The sequence below is a fragment of the Balaenoptera borealis genome, assembly GCF_965194805.1.
Source record: "Balaenoptera borealis genome assembly, chromosome: X".
Lineage (NCBI taxonomy): Eukaryota > Metazoa > Chordata > Mammalia > Artiodactyla > Balaenopteridae > Balaenoptera > Balaenoptera borealis.
The window spans coordinates 113,396,013-113,412,419 of NC_138881.1; the positions used below are offsets into that span (position 1 = coordinate 113,396,013).

General features: G+C 36.4%; 1 protein-coding gene across 2 annotated transcripts in view; it reads left to right on the forward strand.

Annotated features, from left to right (window-relative positions):
* Nucleotides 1-16,407, forward strand: part of SLC9A6 (solute carrier family 9 member A6) — a 55,021-nt gene that overhangs the window by 9,393 nt on the left and 29,221 nt on the right. For both annotated transcript variants that reach the window (XM_082378014.1, XM_082378013.1), the window contains exons 3-10: nucleotides 1,339-1,416; nucleotides 1,707-1,783; nucleotides 2,087-2,199; nucleotides 4,447-4,552; nucleotides 10,630-10,771; nucleotides 12,609-12,714; nucleotides 13,011-13,099; nucleotides 15,247-15,360. In XM_082378014.1, coding sequence (XP_082234140.1) covers nucleotides 1,339-1,416; nucleotides 1,707-1,783; nucleotides 2,087-2,199; nucleotides 4,447-4,552; nucleotides 10,630-10,771; nucleotides 12,609-12,714; nucleotides 13,011-13,099; nucleotides 15,247-15,360 — 825 coding nt within the window. The remainder of the gene's footprint in view (nucleotides 1-1,338; nucleotides 1,417-1,706; nucleotides 1,784-2,086; nucleotides 2,200-4,446; nucleotides 4,553-10,629; nucleotides 10,772-12,608; nucleotides 12,715-13,010; nucleotides 13,100-15,246; nucleotides 15,361-16,407) is intronic.

Genomic DNA, 16,407 nt, shown 5'->3' on the forward strand with positions numbered 1-16,407 from the left:
ATAGCAGCAAAGTGATTCAGGAGAAAAATAATGAATTTTTAATGATATTTAGAATAATCAGTCTTTTCAAATTGAGTAAAACCTCAATTAACGAATGTAATGCAAGGCTAAGGAAATTGACATGTCTATAGTTTGCTTTTCTGATTGAGGCTAAGTACTACAACCCTTTTTGTTTCACTCTGTAATGTTTACAGTTGTAATAAATGGTGACCAGCATTGAGTGAGGCAGAATTTATAAGTGTTTCTTTCAATCTGCTTATGGCCCTTAGAGTTTTATAGTAGTTTAGCACATTGAGTTTATTTGATAATACCTAAAATATTCCATTAACATTTTTTTGAATTCTTTCTTGCCTTGACTGTGCTGAGCACAATTTAATCTTTCTTTGATTCATAATCTGGCACAACGTCAGGGGCCTCAGCCTGAGTATCAGGTACTGTACCACGGTGTGCATGAAGCTTGATGTAGGTTGGGTTGCAGTCTTACTGGCTTCCAGACATTCCTGGAGCTGCTTTCTCCTGTCCTCCCCATAGTTGCCATCCTGAAGCTTCTCAGGGCCTCTTTGCTCATGTCTCTGTTTTCGCCCACCCTTGGCCATTGGCCTCCACTTCTGCCTTCTACATTGGCAGGACTTGGCTTTTATAGCTACTTGGTTGTGTTCCTGACCATCTTTAATGCTTTTAAAAATTTCATACGAACTTACAGTTTACTTTGCAGAAAGAGTTTTTTTTCCACCTGTGGAAAATTCCAGTTCCTTAAAAGTTCTAGGAAATTAAATTTTAGCATGAGTATGTGTAGCTGCTCTGTGTTCATGTCAAATACTACAGCCTTATGAACAGAAGGGGGCGTCTGTATTATTATAGGGAATAGGTATTAAAAGGAATGGGCTGTCAGGACTAGAAATTTGACTTGTACAGAAACTTTTTACCACAATATTATGTTATATACCTTTAGAGATGTTACCTATGCAAGAAGTCTGTTTCCTCTTGCCAACAACAATGCTGTACCCCCAAATTTTGTGTTACCAGTTTTGGGTCTCTTATTTAAAGCAGACATGTTCATACTTTCTCTTATTTAAAAAACTTTTGCTATCATAGTATTTTAAGATACTTTGCACAGATAGGACTTAACTGATTGTTCCAACGCTATCATCTCCTTGTCATTTGGTTGAGAAGTGGAATAACAGCTATCCTATATGAAATATTTTTCACTTACCACAGTGGTAATATTCTTGCCTTTTGCCAATTTAACATTTAATCTTTTTTTCTTTTTGCTCATTTGATAATGTAATAAGAAATCTTCTCAGGGAATTCATCTAAAAGAACTCTTTATTTTAACAGGTTACTTTTGATCCAGAAGTATTTTTCAACATATTACTTCCTCCTATCATATTTTATGCGGGATATAGTCTGAAAAGAGTAAGTGCCTTTGTATTTCATATACTTTGAACAACCTTAAACTCCATGGGCTTTATCATCTTTGACACTTCAGAAACAGGCAGTTCTTTCCAGGTTCCCCTCCCTCCTCCCTCTCCTTATCCTTTTGACATACTGAAGTTTATGCCTATACAAAAATTCTTTCTCTTACTTATTTCCTTTAATGAATAATGCATTTAATATTAGCATAGCACACTAGAATAGAAAACCTTTTCTTTTTTAAATAATTGGTGAGTATTCTAACATGGTGTAACTTTTTTTTTTTCTGTCAGAGACATTTCTTTCGAAACCTTGGGTCTATCTTAGCGTATGCTTTTCTTGGAACCGCAATTTCTTGTTTCGTAATTGGGTAAGTACTTGAAGCTTAAAACACTTTTAGCCTTCAAATTATCATTTTAAAATAATGCATGTTTGACTTCTGCAGTATTGTATTCTCGAGTGTGTCCAAGAACTTTTGCAGTAAAATGTATTCACACAGATAAGTTGTTTGAATTTTCCTTAAGGCTAAGGCATTACCATATTTAAATGACATGCAGTAAATTTGGGATTAGTCACAAAGTACTACAGTAGACCCATCTTTCTATTCTTACTGTATTGTAACTTCTTTAACAGTTGATTTTTTTTCTAAAGTAGACATATGTTTATTGAACAGATCAATGATGTATGGCTGTGTAACACTGATGAAAGTAACTGGACAACTTGCGGGAGACTTTTACTTTACAGATTGCCTGCTGTTTGGTGCCATCGTATCAGCAACTGATCCAGGTATGTTTTACATGAGTGTGGAGCTTAAGTACTTAAGTTGTACAGTGATTTTCCATGAACACACATGTACATATTTCTTCCTTTGAGGTGTAGAATTCAGGATTAGGTACTCCCCATCTTACTATACTTTCCAACTGTGGAGGAAAAAACCAAAATTAATGGCTCCTTTTGGCTTAAGCACACATTTTTTTCTTTTTACTCTATTTCCTATTACTAGTCTACAATTTGATGATGTTTAAATGAGGGCCGTAAGGTATTTTCTTCAGAATTTCAGGTTGGTCTCTATCCCTAGTGACTGGGTATAGAAGATGAACTATATTAGTTAAGATGGGTAATAATTATACATTTCCTTTCAAGCTTCTAAAAAACAGATCCCTAAAAATCTGTTTACATTCAGCTATCTGCATTTAAGAGTAAGAAAACAAGTTTTAAAATGATTGTTAGAAGGCTGTTGTGCTAGAACAAGTGTGATTTGGGGTCATTCGTGGGCAGTAATATACATTAAAGAATTGTTTTTATAAAATTGGCTTTCTGATTATAAAATAGTTTTGATATTAGCATGACTAGAGAATGAATTTAATTGTATTGAGTTAGATGAGTTAGATTGTAGTTTTTCTAATACAGTATTGGTGAGCTTCACAGCTACATTCAGATTAAGAACTTAGAGAATATATAGGCTGAAGAGCAGAGACTGCATTTTTTGAACTAAGGATGCAAGTTTTCTTCTACTGATACTAGATTTTAGATCCTTGGCAGAGGTTTGTTCTGTTTTACCCTTTGACCTTGTAAGTTAATAATCTTCTTTAATTATCATCCAGCATAGTCAAAGGTTATCTCTGAATTCCTGTGTTAACTCTGATAACACAGGGTGTTATAGAAAGTAGGAAAATATGCTTGTACTCTATAAGAGATGATTTTAGAAGCTCAGAGGACATTTTAGAGCGGTATTTGTATAGTTTGGCATTTTTAGAACTGAAAAGCAAATCACCTCCTTAAAGATAGTCAGGGCTGCCCCCTTACTGTTTGTAGCTGTTCCCATTATCAGTATGAAGGTGGGATGGTTTTTGCAGGAAGCCAGTGGTCTCTGTTTTCCGTGTTCTCTTACTAGAAGCAAGGTCCTCGACTTTTCAAAATCTATGAGAAATCTGAGTCAGTTGGACTGGCTGCGTTACTTAAAACTGGTTTTGTTTTGGTAGGAGTATTGCCTGGATGGCTCAAGCAAAACTGTTCTGCTTATATAAAGCTGGATAGTTATATTTCTTCTGAATTATATAGGTATTTGCCCTATAATAATTCTATTATTTTGCAATTGTTCACTTGATAGAAGGATGAGCCATAGGTTCTCTTTTTAAAATTCTACAGCATTGCTCCTGCCCTCATTTCCTCCTTCTCTTGGTTAGCTTTGATATCAGGATATTCCAGATGAAATGCTTTGCAGTAGAGACTATATCTTTTAAAATACAAGCTTCCTGTTTTTTGGTTGGCATTTGAAGAGGCTCTCCCAACTCTGGTTATAATAATCTTTCATGTCTGCTTGGGTTTATTTAGCAAGCGAGCTGTACGTGACTCAGCAATTAAAGTTATAATGCAACTTCAGTCTCTTCTGATTTTCTAAGAATTCTCATGTAATTGTTTCCTAAGAGAAGGTTTTTTTTTTCTTCTCAAGCTGTAATAGCCTGATAGTTGGCTTCTTATTAAGTTAAATATAGCAGCTGTAATTCTGGTCATAAATTTTATCCCAACCGAAAACCAAACTTGTGTTTTCATTTCCTACTGTCTTTGCTAAACTGATGTGCTTGAAATTTGCAAGTCAAATAGAAGTGAGTTGTAAGGCTCCGAGGAAAAAATGAAGCTTGCAGCAGGAAATGCTTTTCATAATAGTCTTCTTCATCAAAGATTAATGATCACCTGGTCTGTAAGAAATTCTGCATGTATTTTTTATGGAAAAGAAATGTACAAGACAAGATTATTAGCATTTGCATGAAGAATGTAGGCCAACTCAGTCCTCCAAGGTTATTTTCAGCTGTTTGTAAGAGAGAGAAGGGAGATATTACAGGTACACAGTTATGGAAAAGAAAAATATTGACATAAAATTACTGAATCTTTGATATGGTAAGAGAATGTTTATTAGGATTGAATTCTGAGATGAAGAAATGAATTTCTAAATAGCTATTACAATCATCTGTGGAGGGAAAAATGTTATATTTGTAATGTCTTAATATTCCTCTGACTCCTTCTACTTGCTAGTGACTGTTCTTGCCATATTCCACGAGCTTCAAGTTGATGTTGAACTCTATGCACTTCTTTTTGGTGAAAGTGTCCTCAATGATGCTGTTGCCATAGTGCTATCTTCGTAAGTGTTTGTTTTCTTATTATATTCTGTATATTGAATGTTAGGGTTCTAAGAACCAAAAGTCACTTATTGAGTGAAGTGCATTATGAATGGAAACATTTGAAAAACTGAAGCATTTGTTTCCTCTTGAAGAAATATATACTTATAGATAACATGGAAAATGCACGGAAGAAAAGGAAGGGAAAAAAATGATATGTACTCCTGACACCTAAAGACAATTACTGTAAACATTCTAGGACATTTTTAAAAATTCTTTTTTTTTCTATGCATAGTATTTTTACATAGTTGTGATTGTAGTGTATGTACAATTTTGTATTCTGCTTTAACATTATAACATGGACATTTTAGTTTTTCATCAAATTAAATTTTTGGCATAGATATATATTCATATGGTTCAAAAATCACAACAATATAGAAAGGTACACGTTGAAAAGTCACGTTCTTACTCCTGTCCTCATCCGCCTGTCCCCGTAGCCCCTTATATAGGTAACCATTTTATTAGTTTCTTGTGTATCCTTGTATTTCTTTATTCAAATGTAAGCACACACATGAATAAATATTCTTATTTACCTCTTATTTCTTATTTCAAAAGTAGCATGCTGTATATGTTCTATACCTACTTGACTTTCTCTCACAGAATTATATTCTGGAAATCTTTCTGTATCAAAACAAGGAATTTTCTCATTCTTTGTTTGTAGGCACATAGTATTCTATGTACAATACTATGAACTGTACTATAGTTTATTTAATCAGTCTCCTATTGGTGGAAACATAAAGGGTTTTCAATTCTTTGCTATCCCAAATAATGCTGCAGTGATTAACCTTGAACTTAACCTGTTTTATACATGCACTGGTATTTTGGTAGGATAAATTCCCAGAAGTAAGATGAGTGGCTTAAAGGGTAAATACATTTGTAATTTTGTTACACTGCTAAATTGCCTGTCAAAGGTATTATGCTATTTTGCATTTTAACCACCAAATTGTGGGAGTGCCTGTTTCCTCATAGCTTCACCAACAGAGTATTTGTCAGACTTTGGTATCTTTGCCAATTTGATGATTGAGAAATACCTTGTAGTTTAATTCATATTTCTCTTATTTAACATAATCATTTCAGAAACTTTTTAATTTTTAGAAGCATTAAATTATACACTTTTTAAAGACAATGAAAATGAGCAATATTTTAATCTAATTATAGAAATTACTATACATGCTACCAGAAGGTGTTTGCAGGTGAAAGAATGGGTCTGAACCTCTGAGGAACTCAGTCCTGCCAACTCACTCCTACTAAGCAAATATCTAACCCTATAGACAGTTGCCTTTACTCCACACTAGAACTTTCTACAAGAGAGAATTAAAACCCCTTCACCTTTCCTGCTTACTTTTATTTCTCTCCTTAATTTCCACTTCATTAACTATAAAAGAGTAATCAGTCACTGACTCTGGTTCACACAGCTTGATTGCCCCCATTGTCTAACTGCAAAGTGGAAAATTATCCTTTCTGAGATGTAACACTAATCCCTTAAATGTTGTTTATGAAGATGTGCAAAAGATCAAATCTTCTTTTGTGAATGTAATATATATAAATTCTACCTCCTCCACCATATTTATTGCCAGAATTTTTTGCAGCTGTCTACAACTAATGTAAATTTAATTTAAGAAATAAAGCCTAAAGGCTAGAACTAATATTGATACTAAATGTGTGTACCTTCAAGGATGATAGGTGCAAAGTAAAAGTTTTCTATTGTTTGAAGGGAGGAAGAAATGGATAGTGTGGTTATAACTTACGTGTTATAAAAAAAAAATGAAGCTACAAAGATTGTTGAAGTTTTCAGCACATAAGAATGTGTAAGATCACCAGTGCCACCAGACGAAGAGAATAGGGTACAGGCAGTTACTTTTAGCATCAATTCGCCATCCTAGATAATTATTCTGCTACTTAATCATCTTTACTAATACGTGTTCCTTCCTCATTGCCCTAATGGATTAAGAGTCAGAAAAATCTCTTTTCTGGTCCTATCTTAAGCTGATGTGCCCTGTGCCTTAGTTTTTCCATTAATAAAGTAACTTATTTCCTGCAACTTTAAGAACAGTTGAATAGTGTTAAAAGAAGAAAACTTATCAGAAAATTTTGAGCTTGGGGGTGTACGTATCAGTGTTGGTGAAGAATAAATGTGTTAGAAAGAGAATGCCCTTTGTGTTACACTTCTCACAAAAGGGAAAGGACTTCTTGTCCTTCTGTTGCAACCTTTCTCAAACAGGGTCGTGTGAGAGAATTTAAGCCTTGCAGAGAACGATTCAAGTGATTCTTTCCTCGATTTTCCTAAGGATGGTACATAGCTAGTACTATTCTAGATTCACAGGCGGTGAGTTAACTCATTCCATAGTCTGGTGGAACTGTGGTGGAGAAGGACTGTATCTAAAGAGTATCATACCCGGGGAATCGTTAGCTGTGTAAGTATCTTAATAGAAGTGAGCAAATGAGTTCCTGCCCAAAAGATGAAGGGAAACCAGTGATGTTGCTGGCTATGGGAGGTCACTAGCTGGAGCGCTCGGCGTTATGTTTTTCATCATCTTTCATTTGCCTCTAGAAGTACGTTAGATAGAAATAGTCGACCTTGTGTTGACTTCTGTTTGATGATTTTCTAATGAGTATATTCTATAGGAACAGGCTTTTACAAAGAGGGGGGCCCCTTTCTGAAGGACTTCTGCTTGGCAATTAACAGGTTAAGACATCTGTTCTTGAAATTTATGTTGGAAGTTGTTTTTGTTTGCTTTTTGACCTGTTAGGTTAGCAGTGACTTTTTTTTTGTTAATGTTAATGCTTTTCATCTGGTGAGGGTGGAGTGAAACTGGTTCCCTCATATATTGCTGTATGAGGTAGAGCTGTGTGTACTGATACAGTGTCGTACATATCTAGTTAGAGATGAAGTCTAAGTTGCACAGTATACCTCTGAATGGATATACCATGATTACCCTGGAGACCTAAATTCATACTACTTTAAAATATGTTTTTAGGGTCATTTACATTTTATAAAATATAAGTGTGAGTAAACAAACATGGCTGATAAACTGTTTAACTTTACTGGTTATCAGAGATATACATATTAAATTAGTGGCCATTTTTACCTATTCAGTTAACAAGAAAAAAAATTGTTAGTGAAAATAATTACTGCTGGCAATGGTCTAGTACAGTCGTTCTTAACCGGGGACAGTTTTGCAGCCCCTCGCCCCCCAACCAGGGGATATTTGGCAATGTCTGGGGACATTTTGGTTATCATGAATGGGAGGAGGTTGCTACTGGCATCTAGTGGGTAGAAGCCAGGAGTGCTGCTAAATATCCTTCAGTACACAGGACAGCACCCACCACCCAACAAATGATTATCTGGCCCCAAATATCAATAATGCCAGGATTGAGAAACCCTGGAGTTGTAAAACTATATCACTTGTACATTGTTGTTGACATTGAAATTGGTATTACCTACTCTTTTATATTTTATCTTTTATCATTATGATAATAAAATTAATATTCAAAGTGGTTGACTTAGAAAGTAGAAAATTCCTGAAATTTCAGCTCTCAGAAATAACCACTATTAAGGTTTTCATCCAGATTGTTTCCATTAGGATATTAGCATACATATAAATATATTAACTTTTAAACAAAAAGAGGCGTAGCACTATACATACTTTTCTATAACTTGCTTTTTTCACATAGACATTGTACTGTATTAATACCTTCATTATCCCATTGTATGAATGCACTACAAATTTATCTCTGCAACCCCCTGTTGATTCATATTTGGTGTTTTCTAATATCGTACTATTGTGAATAGCACTGCTGTGAACATATTTATGTGTAAATCTGTGTGAATTCTTGAGAGTATTTCTGTAGGATATTTTTTAGAAGTAGAATTTCTAGGCCAATGGATATGATCACTAAAACATTGAGAGATGTAGTCATATTTCCCTCCTGAAATGTAATACAGATCTATTTGAAAGCCATTGTTCAACATGTAAAAGGAGCCATAGGTATAGTACTACCCTATTTCTAGGAATGTAGCACAGGAAAATCGTCCAAAATTTGTAGAAAGCACAAATAAGTTCTTTCACACTGTTATTTATAGTAGCAAAAATATTAGAAGCAAAACTTTTAAATGTCCAACAGAGAGGAAATGGTTAAATAAATTATGTTATATCCATTTGGATCATTTTTGAAGTCTTAAAAAACCACGGTTAGAGAGACTGTAATAGTTCTTATGTCATTGTCAGTTGAAGAAGCAGAATTCAAAACCATATGTTCACTATGATTACAACTAAACATGAAATAGCATGCATGTAACAAAAAGAGGGGAAAGAAATACAGAAGGAAAATAATAGATTTGTCAGGGTAGTGGAATGATGGGGTGATTTTTCCCCCTAAATTGTACATTGTTTTACTCTCAGAATTTTTTTTAAAGTCTTCATAAAAATGCTACTGCCTCAAGATAAAATGTTGACTGATGTAGAAAAGATGAATTAAGATTTCAATCCAGAGGCCAACATTTGACTGAAAAGGAAGAAAACAAACCTGTCATCTCTTCTTAGCCCACCATGCTTTTCCTGTGTTCTTATACATTTTAGTGATTAAAGAATAAAATAATGATTAGTGTGAATCTTGAATTTCCATGAACCAATCCAGGGAAAGCAGTCTCAGGAGGCATGGCATCGATATTTTGTTCTTGCCAGCATTTTGAAAACTATCGCCAGGGAGGAAGGTTATTGTAGCGATATCCTTTCTTTTCTCCAGCCAGCCGCTATATTTTCATGCTATAATGTAGTCAAATCTCATTTACAGTGGTGGGGCCCTTTATGTGTAGGTAAGATAGCATGACATTAAAGGCCATTTCCTATTCACTGAAATAATATCAAATCTACCGGTCCCAAAATGATCTGGTCACTTTGAAGATTTAAATGCAAATGTTTAAATTTTTCAATTCAGATTGAGTCTCAGAAATTTCTAGATGCCATTACCAGAAATTCATGTTAGAGTCATACTTCAATAAAATAGGTAAAATTAGGAAATTTTAGCTTGGTCTTAGATTTTGTTTTGTTTTGTTCTGTTTTTTAGCTTAACCAGGGAGGTATGAAGAGAACTTGGTAAACATGGCATAGCAAGGCCATTTTTTAGCCTTGAACCGTAAAAAACATTGCAGTAACCACAGGGAGAATTCATTATATTCTTCGGAATGTGTTTTTTCTGCTGCTTTTCTTCGACATGACTTGCGTGATGTCTTTGAGTCTGGATTTATTATAAAAGCACTGGCACCTCAATTAACTGAGATGAGAACTGATTTAGTAATGGTAGGCGCTCTTGCCAGAGACCCACTAGCAACAGTGATTTTCTCCGCTGTATTTACTTCCTGGGGCGGCTGTTTTAAAAGAAGTATTTTTAGACTAGGTTTGAACTGTGAGTTCAAGATGGAGAGTGTCCCTTCTAATTGCTTGTCTTGGCCTCTTACAGAGTGACTTTCTTTCAGAAGTTTGAGGTGGAGGATCCAGCTGGGTATGCTAAAAGTACTGTCAAGTGGATTCTAATTCCTTGGCAGGCCTTTCAAGCCCTTTTATCTATAAAAGTCCATTTCAGTGAATGAATAGATAGGAGGCATTGGGCCCATTCTGGTATTCTGAAAGTTGAAAGGGTACTTTAGTCATCTTTTTTTTTCCCACAGGAAAAACAAAATGTGACCGGGTTGAGTATTGAACAATATTCTTTATATTCTTATGCCTCTGTTGGAAATACGGGGAATTTTTCATTAGTTTGTTCACATTAGTACATTAGGGCTTTCAGGCACTCAGTACCAGTAAGTCGTAAACAGAGTCACAAAAGAATAGTACTGCACAGTATCTTGAGGCTGGAGGAAAAGGCTTGGTCCAACCTTATTTTGGCAATTCAAATCCAAAGTTTTTGGGTTTTACGCCCTCTGATTTCATCTTCAAGCTCTACACTAGGTAATTTTTTAAAATTTATTTTACTCTTTTTTTAGATAATGTTTTAAAAGTAAAAGTTGCTTCTAGAAGTAAGAACCATCTCTCTTTTGTAGCTCAATAGTAGCATACCAGCCCGCTGGAGACAACAGCCACACCTTTGATGTCACAGCCATGTTCAAGTCTATTGGGATTTTCCTTGGAATCTTCAGTGGCTCTTTCGCGATGGGTGCTGCTACTGGAGTGGTGACAGCTTTAATATCCTTTTATTATATTTATCTTTTCTTGTTAACCTCACAGAGTCATTGAATACTGTGTTCCATGGTCTCCACTAGTTCCATAATTGACATCGTGTTATAATTATGAACCTTATAAACAAGTACTTTGAAAACATTAGGCAATCATCTTTACCAATAAATAAATAAAAGAATTTCATTGTTTTGTGTAGGACTTCATGCCCTCAAACACTCACTACAGAATTCTAATTGGACACAGTGACCCTTTGGGGGTGAACTTTTTTTTTTTTTAAAGATCCATCCACTTTATTTTTTTATTTTTTAACATCTTTATTGGAGTATAATTGCTTTACAATGGTGTGTTAGTTTCTGCTTTATATGGGGGTGAACTTTAAGGTTGTAGACTAAATTGATACAAAGGTAGATATATTCCAAAGAGCCTCTGCTTGTTCTATGCGGCTGTTCAGCCTGGCAGTCTTTTGCTCTTCGTTTAATAGGACAAGTAGGAACGTATGACCTCGATGCCAGTTGAACAAAATAAGGTTCCCAGGTTAGGATAGCTGGGAGTTCATCTCAAGTCTCACCGATTTTAACCTTCTGCTCTCGAGTCCTACAGACTGCCACTAATTTGCTGTTAGAAATATTGAGCAAGTCATTCTTGTATTCATTCAAAAAAACCCTCTTTTTTTCTTACTCATTGTAGTTTTACTTCCACAAGTTAAAATATAATAGAAAATGATAGTTTAATAAATGGATCTAAATTTTCTGTTATTGGATTCTTTAAGTGCAAATATCCCTAAAATTCTGGAACTTCAGTTTTCCTTTTTATATCAGTGTTTCATTCTTCAAAAAAAATTCTTGATTGCCTGCTACATGCCACATGCTATGCCCTGTGTATCAAAGATAAACAAGACAGATGTGGCCTCTGCCTTTTGGAGCTTCTGATATAGAAGCGTTGACACTTCACCTCATGGGACCTCAGTGTAGGAAGGTAGAGGGCTGGGACAGCAGGGAAGATGAGTGGGGCTTGATCTCTAAAGAGCTTCCAGCTCTAAAACTTCAAAGGTACTTTCATATAAAACAAGTACTTTTTCTGAGAATATATTCATTTTCTATACTTCAGCTTTGTGGTGGAAGAAACTTGTCTTCGGGCTTTTTACAGACGAACTGAGGCATAAAAGGACAGTGAAAAGAGTTCTGAAGAAGGACCAGGATTTCTTCCCTAGCATGAGTTCCTTAAGGAACTTGATCTTTGTGTTGTAGTACACACTTGTTGAAGTGAATGTAGACTCCAGCCTGAGATTCGCCACAGCTTGACACGGGCCCTTCCACTGGCAAGTAACATATACTTGTTAGACTAGTATGAGTGAGGGATGTGCCTCAGTTTCTTCATCATGGAATACTCCACATCACAGAGGTGTTAGAGGATTAAATAAACATGAAATCTCATGGAAATGACATATTTTTTAATAGATGTATATTGCTATCATTATGGAAGCTGTCTTGCTTTGGGTCACAAATTAATAGAGTTGGCATGTTGCGTATCTGATCTGTCACTCCTGTCCTTTACTGTCATGTCTATTCTTTACTGTGTGGTTTCTGGCAAGGCATGTGATACCCATAAAACAATTGGATGGACTAAGCTGTAGGACTTTCTCATGGAAGGGAAGGCTGCTGACTCCTTAGTACAATGCTTGTATTCAGAGTTTCTTTGCTTTGGTACCTCCTTATTCTGTGACTTTTGTGTTAGAGACTGGAGAACGCTTCTTTTGCTTTTATGCTTGCTTTGCTTCGACTACTATTTTTTCTAGTCACACTTCTGTATTATGAGATCTTGTTATCAACCTTGACAGTCTTACGTGACAAAGTTCACCAAATTACGAGAGTTCCAGTTGTTGGAGACAGGCCTGTTCTTCTTGATGTCCTGGAGTACCTTCCTCTTGGCTGAAGCATGGGGTTTCACAGGTAGGTTACTTTTTCCTTTTAATTGTAAACCCTTACAAGGGGGGACTTAGCCAGTGATATTTTTTCTGTGTGTGGACCAACTCCTCTAGTGTTTGAACACACTCGTTAGGGTTGGGATTTATGCTGTCGCTTTAGAATGTAAAAGATTTTCAGTGGAAGTGGTTCCTCTCAACAAAGTAAGTCACAACTGAAAATTTTAACACTAAGCATCTAATTTACTTCTATAAAATAAGAGCCTCCGTATAAAAGTTGGGAACTCCCCTTTTATGTGAACTTGGAACTTGTTGTATTTATAGGTGTGGTTGCAGTGTTGTTTTGTGGCATCACACAGGCCCATTATACATACAATAATTTGTCCACGGAGTCTCAACATAGAACTAAACAGGTAAGAGAAACTTTATAGTTTGTGAATAAACTTTTCCTCCTTGCAGCAAAACAAATTTTTTCTTTACTGAAAAATAATCTTTGTTCTGTTCAAAGTGATGTCTGCTCATTTCAACTCCTCTTCTGTTGACTCCAGAAATAGATGGGATTGTCAGATTGAAGGGTGACAGCTTTTAGGGTATAGATAGGTCAGCAGAATAGCCAGGGGCTGTTATTATTGTGGCTCCAGTGGTCAGTCAGTTAGCTTCCTTTCCTTGTTTCCCTTGTCTAATGGCTTTTTTTCCTTCCAGTTTTATTGAGATCTAATTGGCATACAGCACTGTCTAAGTTTAAGGTGTGCAGCGTAATGATTTGACTTACATACATCATGAAATGATGACCACATCATCTCATATAGATACAACATTAAAGAAATAGAAAAAAAAATTTTTTCTTGTGATGAGAACGCTTAGGATTTACTGTCTTAACAATTTTCATATATAACATACAGCAGTGTTGATTCTATTTATCATGTTGTACATTACATCCCTAGTACTTATTTATCTTATAACTGAAAGCTTGTACCTTTTGACCACCTTCATCCAATTCCCCCTCTCCCCACAACTTGCCTTTGGTAACCACAAATCTGATTTCTTTTCTATGAGTTTGTCTGTTTGTTTTGAAGTATCATTGACCCACAACACTATGTTAGTTCCTGTTATACAACATAGCAATTTGGTTTTTCTATACATTTCAAAATGATCACCATAAGTCTAATTACCATCTGTTACCATACAAAGATATTACATAGTTACTGACTATATTCCCCACACTGTACATTTCATCCCCGTGACTCATTTATTTTGCAACTTGAAATTTGTACCTCTTAATCTCCCTCACCTATTTCTTTCCTTCCCCCACCCCCATCTCCTCTGGCCAGCACCTGTTTGTTCTCTGTATCTATAACTCTTTTTCTGTGTTGTTATATTTCTTCTTTTTTTTGGTTTTTAGATTCCACACATAAGTGAAATCATATAGTACTTGTCTTTCTCTGACTTATTATACTTAGCATAATACCCTCTAGGTCCATCCATGTCGTTGCAAATGGGAAGAATTCATTCCTTTTCATGGTTGAGTGATATTCCATTGGGTATACACACACACACACACACACACACACACACACACACACACACACACACACATACCACATCTTCTTTATCCATTCATCTATTGATAGGCAGTTAGGTTGCTTCTGTATCTTGGCTATCGTAAATAATGCTGCAGTGAACAGTGGAATGCATATATTTGCTGAGCTCTTAAGTTCAAATGCATTTTACCCCCACCACGTTTACTATTTTTGACATCATATTTTACATCCTTTTGTTTTATGTATCCCTTAACTACTTATTGCAGATATAGATTATTTTACTACTTTTGTCTTTTAACCTTCCTACTAGCTTTAAATATGGTTGATTTATTATCTTTATTGTATATTTGCCTTTACCAATGAGATTTCTTCTTTCGTAATTTTCATGCTTCTAGTTGTGGCCTTTTCATCACAGTGATGTGAACAGGTGGAGGTGGGCAGGCAGCAGGGGAGGGTACAGAGCACCAGACTATAATGTGTAAGCCCTTACTCCCTCAGTGAGGGCTGAGACCCATGTAGAAAGTGAAATCACATGGCAAGGTGGTGTTGTGAGAGTCGTCATGAAGCATTCTGTGCCAGGATAAAAGGATTTGAACTGGATCTTACAGCCCGTAAAGAAGGACGTGTCTTGGAACTGCCATATTTTTAGGGATTGCAGGGTTACCAGTTAGGGCCCTTTCACAGCGTTATGGGTGGGAAGTGATGAAAGTTAGACTAAGGCAGTGGCAGGGACAGCAAAGAAAAATTGGCAGGGTTTGCAGGATGAGGATAAGAATGACTGACTATGGGGATTGAAGAAGGGAAGCTGATTGGAAAAGTGAAGGGGTAACATTTCTGGCTTTTTCTGTGGGACCAGAAAAATGTCATCTCTACATTCGCTCCCCTCTGAATCATAAGTTTTGGGGGATATACATGAACGTTACATATTTGAAGTATCTGTTTCAATATCTTAGTAATACTCATGTTTTCAAATTATGTAACTTTATTTACTGGACTAACCTTTTAAAATTTCGTTTCAGTTGTTTGAGCTTCTCAATTTCTTGGCAGAGAATTTCATCTTCTCCTACATGGGACTGACACTGTTCACATTCCAGAGTCATGTCTTTAACCCAACATTTGTAGTAGGAGCATTTGTATCCTTTATTATGTGTTCCATTTTGGAAACTTCTTTTTAAATTGAGATTTGCATGGGTTTTCTGGAGGGGTGATTGACAAGAACACACTTAAATATGTAAAATTTTCCTCTGAGTAAAGCAAATAAGGATTTCAACTTTTTTATCTATTCTATTCTATTTCCATTTTTGTTTATCGCACAAATAATACTGACAGATTGAAATGACAGAAAAAAAGGCTCCTGCCATTCCGCCAACCCCAAAAGGTAAAACTGTTTGTCCTCTATTACTGAAGGGAAGAAAGAGAGATTGGATGGTGGGGAGCAGTTTGCAGTCTGTGCCACAGGGCAGTCGTTGAAAGATGATGAAAGATGGAAGGAGGCTCACCCACCTCTCCCTCCTTCCCCCCTCCCTCCCCCCATCTCTCTCCCTCTCTCTCTCTCTCCCTCTCTCTCCCTCTCTCTCTCTCTCTCTCTCTCTCTCTCTCTCTCTCTCTCTCTCTCTCTCGCTCTCGTTGAGTTTTTAAAACCCAGCTGAAAAGGAGAAGCTGATTACATGAAAGACAGCAATCAATAGTGCCAGCCTCATGAGAAGGCAGGAGGAGATGGAATCCAAAGCACGTGGGGACGGGCGGGCCTTCAGTGGGCGGGAGCACAGCTCCGCCATTGTTCCAGGAAAGGGTAGGGTATGTAGAGATGAGGGTACATTTGCAAGATGGCGTTCCTGTCTGATTACTTCTATTTATATCTGTAAAGTAGGAGGTGAGATCATCTGCTGAAAGTGAGATAGGAGCAGGTGGCCTATCAGTTGTCTATTATATAACAAATTACCCTAAAATTTAGCAGCTTAAAACCACAAACATGTATTATTTCACATGGTTTCTGAGAGTCAGGAATCCAGGATCAGCTTCACTGCTGGTTCTGGCTCAAGGATCCCTCATGAGGTTGTAGTCATGCTCTGGGCTGGGGCTTCACTCTCTCGAGACTTGACTAGGGATGGAGGAGCCACCCCAGCCTCACTGACACGGCTGTTAGCTGGAGGCTTCAGTTCTTCTCCACATGGACCTCT